Source organism: Corylus avellana, chromosome ca6 (genome assembly GCF_901000735.1).
Source record: "Corylus avellana chromosome ca6, CavTom2PMs-1.0".
Taxonomy (NCBI): domain Eukaryota; kingdom Viridiplantae; phylum Streptophyta; class Magnoliopsida; order Fagales; family Betulaceae; genus Corylus; species Corylus avellana.
In genome coordinates this window covers 2666295-2674410 of record NC_081546.1, presented here as the reverse complement: position 1 = coordinate 2674410, position 8116 = coordinate 2666295, and the positions used below count along the sequence as shown (strand labels likewise).

The following is an 8116-nucleotide window of genomic DNA, read 5'->3' as shown; positions in this document are numbered from 1 at the left end:
AAAGGTTGACTTTGACAAAAAAATGGGGTATCTAAAGCGTGGGCCAGGGATGGATTTCTGAGATAACATTATGGGCTTCTCACGTGGGTTGTCCAGCAAATGCATTTGACGGGTCCCAAAGCCCATAGTCTATAATGGTGGCCCTATATCTCCTTTATTATTATATCTTGTATGCATTGCTGCAAATAGCATGTGAAATTGAAAAAAAATATAATAAATAAATAAATTTGCAACGTGCCTCTAAAGCTTTAATTTTTGCAATGTTTCTCAATTTACATGAGGTACTTGCAATGTCTTCCTTCTACAACTCAAAATAAAAATCAGAAAAAAAAAATTTAATAAATAAAAATTAAAAAAATCAGATTTTTTTTTTTTTTTTCATTTTTATTAGTATTATTTCTGTCATTTTTTTGGGCGTAAATAAAAATTGTATATACAAAAAAATTAAAATAAAATAAAACAGCATATAATTAAGTTACCTGATGATCATCGTCAACCTCGTTAATGTACTGCGACTGCGAGTCGAACTCTCTTTCAGCTTCGGTGGATTTGAAACGTGGGAGAGGAAAAAACGCAGACGGTCTCCCATAGTTGTTACCAACAGGCATCGGCGAAGAAGTAGCATTTTGAATGAAAGAAGAAGTCCAATAATCCTTGCCGGAAACTCCCAATAAACCCATCTTTTTGCTCAGATGATGGGCAATGGTTCTTGACCGGAACATCACCGTCGACATCGCCATGAAAATGGTGTCTGGTTCTAGCAAAGTAGTGAACGTCGAAGAAAAAGACCCCAAGAAAGAAACAAAAATGCTTTGAGTCGGGATAAGTTCGACTCTCACACGTCTAAATAGCATTGATAGCAATTTAGCATGACGGTGACGGGAGTCGTGGAGCTTTGTTGGAGGTCTCCTTAGTCTTTTCTATTTCAATTGTATTCCTAGGTGGGGGCCACGTCAACTTCATCCTCATCTCATCTTTCTTGTGCCCCAAAACTTTTACTACATTTTATGAGTTAAATCTTTTATTTTTTGTGAATACAATTTTATTATATTTAGATTTTTAAAATAAAATCTTGATCATCATTTGTATTGTTTCACTTGAAATGGAGAGGATCTTACCTGCCTCAATAATAATTAATTGAGCTTTGATTATGATATTTAATTGTACGTTGAAAGAAGTTGCAAAACGTATGTATAACACTCGATGTGTACTGTTATATTTTTATTTTATTGTATTTAACCGATTATGCTGTTAGATTTTTAAAATAAAATCTTGATCATTAAATAATTTTTCTCTACTTGAAATAGAGAGGATTTCACTCCGCCTTAATAATAATTAATTGGGCTTTGATTTTCAATTCTTATATGTACTTAAATAATTTAACTTTTGTCGTGGTAAAAAAAAATAAATAAATAAAGAATGAATAAATTTGATTATTTAATTAGAATTTAAAACTAAAATCATGAGATTATTTACAAAATATAAAGAATCTTGATCCAAATATAATATTAGAATAAAAGAAATCTATTCTTTCTATAATCAGATAATACCTATTGTATATATATGGCTATCCAATTGTAAAATGGTTCTTATCAAGTCTAACAAATCTTCTTCTTCTTTTTTTTAATTTTTTTTTTAATTTATTTTTATATGTCTACACAAGAGGAGGTGAGGGATTCAAATTAATGACCTCTGCTTCATAAAGCGCGGTCTCCAGCCGATGAAGCTACTCTTTAGGGACCTAACAAATCTAATTGAGAATAACTAGTTTCACTATTTTATTGATGATTGTTTTAATGCATCAATTTTATCTTTTTTGGTAACATTTTAATGTATCATTTATACCATATAAAAGTATGACACATGAGGTAAGGGAATAGGTTGAAAACTTGTTGTTTATATATGCAAATAAAAAAATGAAAAGTTACTTCCGATCATTATGGAAAATTATCTTCTCCATTTTATTTAGTATATTTTAGAGGAGTAAAAATGTCTAAAAAATTAAAATGACAATTTTACTCTTTTAAAATGCACTAATGAGATACTCTCCATTTAATTTGAAATGGAAATAATCATATTCCTATGATTACCATGCTTGGAAAGCCATCTTGGTTTTTCACTATTTTGTTTTAATGTATCATTTATTAATATCCTATAAAAATATGACATATGGGCTAAGGTAATAGGTTGAAAACTTACCGTTCATATATCTGCAATGTATTAAGATAATAAAAAATTAAAAAGAAAAGAAAGAGAGACATGGGTATTCTTCATTAAAATATGAAAATTTAGCTCCGATCATTACCAAGCATGGAAAGCCATCTTGGCCTTTCCCTTCTTCAATGTGAACCAAACACTTGCTAAACAGGAAGCTATTAAATTGGAGGCCGGGGGATTTTCTCTCAATTGTATTGGCCATTGAGCATATATCGGGATTTATGTAAATATTTGATAATATTCTTTCCCTAGCTAGTTTAATTTGAATACTCTCACCCTCCTGTGCAATGTTCTTAATTGGTCACTGGCTCACGTCTCTAGCCTCACTTTTGTCATTTCCCTCTTTCTTTCTTTCTTTCTTTATTATCTCATCCACCCCCTGCCCCCTTCTCTCTTTAAAAAAATAGGCATTAAAATATGTTTTGCATGCTAAAAATTAAGATGATAGAGATGAACACGAATCTTCTGGTTCATCAATTTGAATGGCCATACAACTCATTCGTGGATTAGGATCTCCTGTAACAATATCTCAAACCCTATCCATTTCCTTTGTAATGAAAAACTAAAAAATTTTCATGTCATCAATACTTAGGAAAAAAAGAAAAAAAGAAGAGTGATGGCCATGCCATAAACTGTGTGGGAATTGTTTAGAGGTGGTTAGCCTGTTATTGAGTGACAGTCACCCCTATTGATTGATTTAGGGGTAGTGGATTACCCTAAAACTTTTTGAGAGTGGTCGGCTGCCCTCTTAGTAACGTGTTTTGATTAACTGCTCGAAAAATTGTTTTGAGTTGATAGTTTTTGGGGTCAGTCATTCCTATCAAATGGTTGGTCACCTCTAAGGGTGGTCGACGTCCCAATACAACTTCTAGAGTAATTCTCAATCACCTTCTTCCCGTTTTAAGGTATTAATGATACGAGACATTTTTAGTTGTTCATTACATAGCATAATTTCTATATTTTAAGCGTTTGGAATAAATTCTATATTATGCTGCAAATGATCCAATTGGCAGCAAAGATCAAAATTTATTGTTGTCCCTTTAAAATCTAATAAGAATTTTGACTAAATGCTCATCACAAGGCTCAAAAAATCTCTACCCAACTAATTGAATATTATTATTATTATTTTCATTTTCTCAATTCTTTCCAATAATAGAACGTTTAAAGTTGGAGAATAAGTTTTATTTAAGAACGTCTTTAATATTATTTGATTCTCTTATTTAATGCTATCAATTTTTTAAGTCTTATTTCAAGAATGGAATGTTGAAGAATTAAGTTTTTAGAAGAGTTAAATAATATTAATACCTTTTTAATTACTTAATTTACCATAATTATGGGTCTTAATTAAATAATATTGACTATAATTAGGCATTAAAACATTTTTAATGAAAAAATTCTTATTAATATTCATTAATTGAAGGCCCTAGATAAGTTATAACCACCACATAATCCGTCTAATACAATAACTATGGCTGGCAATCTTGAACCCTACGTCATAGCCTCTTTTTTTTTTTTTTTTTTTTTTTTTTTGTATTTTAAATCTTTTACCTCTTGTCATAAAAAGTGAGAATTTTAGCCAGTTTCACCAAATTGTCTCACCAAAATAATCAAAAAAATGATTTTGATGTGGCCACAAAGAATGCTCTACACGTTAAAAAGGGTTAATCAAGTTGTATATGCTCACAAATTAGTCATAGTTTAATTTTCACAGACCAAGATGTATTGAAAGATGATCGATTGATGAAGAGACTCAATCATAACCTCTTCGTACTTTACTATACTTTTTTTTTTTTGAGAACGAAATAATATCAGCAATTTTTCGTACTTTACTGTACTTGATATTGAGAAATGTTAAATTGTTGTTTGTCCAAAAAATTTAAACTAAAACTTGAGTTCATACATGAAGACGAATGTTAAATGGTGATTTAACAAGAAATAAGAAGCGGGGAAATCTGAATCTACAGGCTAAAATTAGGTGAAGCTACCTTGAACCTGGAAAGGAAAGCAATCCAAATAAATCTTGGATTACTTATTATGGTTCAGAAAAGAATAATATCAAAAACCTTGTCGTACAATGTTAAATGTTTTATCTAATCAGTGAATCATGTTCACTGAAGGTGTACGAACAGAACAGCTTGCATCTGAGTGTCGGTGTGTCACTGTCTGTCACACATGTATTGATGAAGACTTATCAAATCAAAATATGGCAACTACGTTAGTGGTGGAAGACCCATATCACAATGTGAACCCCAAATATAGCCATCATTGAAGCCTCTGTTTTTTCTTTTTCTTTTTTCATCATCGAAGCCTCTAGTAGTTTGTCATAATCGGTGATACCTTTGCTATCAAAACCCTACTAGCTACTTCGTTCCAAAATCCAATTAAGTTTTGTTGCAACCCCATACAACAAAGTTTACATAGTAAATCATTTGCAAACACACACCGATAGAACATATGGTCCACAAGCCCCACTTCATAATTCTCCAGTGACTTTTTATCCAACGACTCAATAATTGTGTGGTCGATGTGCAATGAGAGCATTATGAGTGCTTTAAGATGGATTGGAATCCTCTACAATTGGAGATCCCTAACAATTGATTGTCCCTACAATTGGGTAGACAATCATGAGAGGTTTCAAATGGGACTCCGTGTCTGAACACCTCCTGCTTGCTCGGGCATGTGAACCTAGTATCAGGACTGTTGTGCAAAAAATACACGATCACAATTACGGCTAAATAAAGTGAGAGCAATCACACACAAGATAACACCAAGATTTAAGTGGTTCCCTCAATGTGAGGTACATCCACTGGCAGAGGCGATCACGAAGAAATTCACTATGAAAGATGGAGTACAAAAATATAGTAGAGAAAAAAATCACTCAGACCCAAAACCCCAATACACCCAAATCTCACTATCACACAATAGAGATTATTCTCAAAAAAAGGAGAAAACAAAAGACAGGAATACTAACTCTTCTTCTTTTGCTGGGATACGATGGCGGTTGGTCTCTATTTCTTTTTCTCTTTCTCACTATGCGGCTTCACAAGGCTTCTTTTTCTTTCTCTCTTGCTATTCTCTGTTGCCAAGAAAAAAGAAAACAGAACCTAAACTCACTGTCTTGCCCACATCCAAAAACCAAGGCTGCGGCGCTAGTGTTGTGAGGCCTCTCAAACAGCAGCCCACAAATTCACTTGTGCAGCTCTGTTGATGTTTTTCGCACACCCTATTCACGCACAAAACTTTGGCTTTATACATGGGCAAAGTCGGTGCACTCCAATTCTCCTAATACAAGTCATTCTTGGATTCCAATAAGACAAAAACTATAAAGCCTTTTACAAGAAAGACTTGTACACCACGTGAGCCCCACACACTCCAACTTAGAGAAGGATTTGGAGAGCTAGTCTCCCACGGCAGTACCCATAAACCAATAAAGCAAGACATGGGCCCATAACTAAATTGAGGGTTGAAAAGTCACATAGTCAATAATCTCCACCTTGACTTGAAACCCATCAAGTCGCAATAAAACGAATCTCCTTCTGATGCCTCCGCCCAAGCCCCTAAGGGCTATCACAATCCACAAGTGACACTCAAGTCCAAGCACTTCTTGAACTTGAGCATAGGACCTGGTTTAGACAGACTACCATGCTTCTCTGCCAGTCCTCTTGGCCACACAACTTTCTCTGTTGGCTCTTTCTTTCTGTAGACGCATCTGCACCCTTTAGCCTTCTTTGCCTTGAGCAATTCTGTCGATTCCCAAGCTTTACCTTTCTGTAGTAACTCCACCTCTGTCGACATGCCATTCTGAACAGACGATGAGACTCCACTACCAGCTGTTAGAGCAAAGGAAACCATGTCCTCAAATCCATACCTCTCCGGTGCTTTTCGATCACGTTTCTCTCTGCCTCTTGCTAAAGAATAAGGCTCTTCTCGGTGCTCTGAATCTCTTGACGATTCTTCGTCATCACATATGTCCTTGAGTGAATACTGTTCATCAAGCTCCACCTCCACGACCTGTTTCCCTTTCTGGCTCTCAGTCGATGCTTCACTCTCACTCTTTCTTAACATATAGGCCTCATCAAATACCACGTCTCTGCTAACAATCTTCTTCTTTGAGACTGGATCCCAGAGCCTATAGCCTTTAACACCAGATTCCAAACCAAGACAAATACATTTTCTTGACTTTGAATCTAACTTCGATCGTTCTCCACTCTGCACATGAACGTATGTCGGACAACCAAATATTCTCAACATAGAATAATCAACCAGTTTACCTGACCATACTTCCTCTGGAATCTTGAAGTCAATCCCAGCGGCTGGAGATCGGTTGGTGACGAAGCATGCATAATTAACTGCCTCAGCCCAGAAACTCTTTGGCAATCCTGCACTTAACCTCATACATCTCGCCTTTTCCAACAATGTTCTGTTCATCCTTTCGGCAACTCCGTTTTGCTGTGGAGTCCCTCTCACTGTGAAGTGACGAGTAATGCCTTCTGTTTTGCAGAATTCCAAGAATGCAGTGTCTTTGTACTCTAACCCATTGTCGGATCTCAGATACTTTACTCTTCTTCCAGTCTGATTTTCCACCTGCGCCTTCCACTGCTTGAAGATGGTGAAAAACCTCTGACTTGTGCTTCATAAAATACACCCAGACCTTTCTTGAGAAATCATCAATAAAACTAACAAAATAATGTGCACCTCCGTTTGATGGCACCGCCACTGGTCCCCAAACATCTGAGTGAACATAGTCGAGAACACCTTTGCTAGTATGAGATGCCACCTTAAAGCTGACTCTTCGTTGCTTCCCATATAGACAGTACTTGCAGAAACCCAATTTACATGACTTCACACCTTTTAACAAATTCCTCTTGTGAAGCTCAAACATACTACGCTCGCCTAAATGACCAAGCCGCATATGCCACAAAACTGTGTTATCATCATTTGGTTCTGCTGAGGAGGACACTGCAGCTCCACCTGTAACTGTATCCCCGAGTAACTTATACAAATTGCCAATTTTCTTGCCTTTCATTATCACTATAGCACCTTTAGTTATTTTCATAACTCCATCTTTGGCTGAATAACCATAGCCCAAAGAATCTAATGTGCCTAATGAGATCAAATTTTTCTTAAGGTCGGGAACATATCTAACATTAGTGAGTATCCTGACAATCCCATCAAACATCCTGACTTTTATGGTACCTAGTCCAATGGCCTTACACCTAGCATCATTGCCCATTAGCACTGTACCCGCATTACAGGATTTAAATGTGTCGAACCACTGCCTATTCGGACACATATGATATGAACAAGCAGAATCCAAAACCCAAGAGTCTATGAGAGAATTTTTACCTGAGGAAACTGAAAGAACATCTGCGCTAACCTCGCTATCATCAGACTCACCATCGGCCACACTGACTGAATCTCCAGAACCTTGTCTCTTCTTATCTTCAAGATCTTGTTTCATCAGCCTGCAAAATTTTTTGTAGTGCCCTTTCTTATGACAATAATAGCACTCCACATCTTTTGCATCTGACCGAGATTCTCCACTCTGTGCCGATCGTGACATAGACCGATACTGCTTACCTCTGCCATTCTTCCCCTTAAACTTATCTTTTCCACGCTTTGGCTCAAACCGTGCCACAAGCCCATCAGCCTGATCATTGATAGGTTTTCTTCGCGTCTCATGTGACAAGAGAGATCCTGTTACCTCTTCAAACGCCAGAGTCTCTTTCCCATATAACAATGTTGTAACCAGGTGATCATAAGAAGGGGGAAGCGATGCCAACAGAAGTATCGCTTTATCTTCTTCTCCAATCTTCACTGCAAAATTCAACAATTGTGTATTCAACATGTTGAACTTGTTGAGATGCTCCAGCAGATCTGTATTTTCCTCTATCTGTAA

General features: G+C 36.0%; 1 protein-coding gene across 1 annotated transcript in view; it reads right to left on the bottom strand.

Moving 5' to 3' along the window:
* LOC132184978 (2-oxoisovalerate dehydrogenase subunit alpha 1, mitochondrial-like) overlaps window positions 1-805 on the bottom strand; it is a gene marked incomplete in the record, with an annotated part of 1514 nt that extends 709 nt beyond the window's left edge. The window contains 1 exon segment of the mRNA XM_059598784.1: window positions 480-805. Within this exon segment, the coding sequence (XP_059454767.1) occupies window positions 480-740 (261 nt within the window).
* Between the last annotated feature and the right edge of the window lie 7311 nt (window positions 806-8116).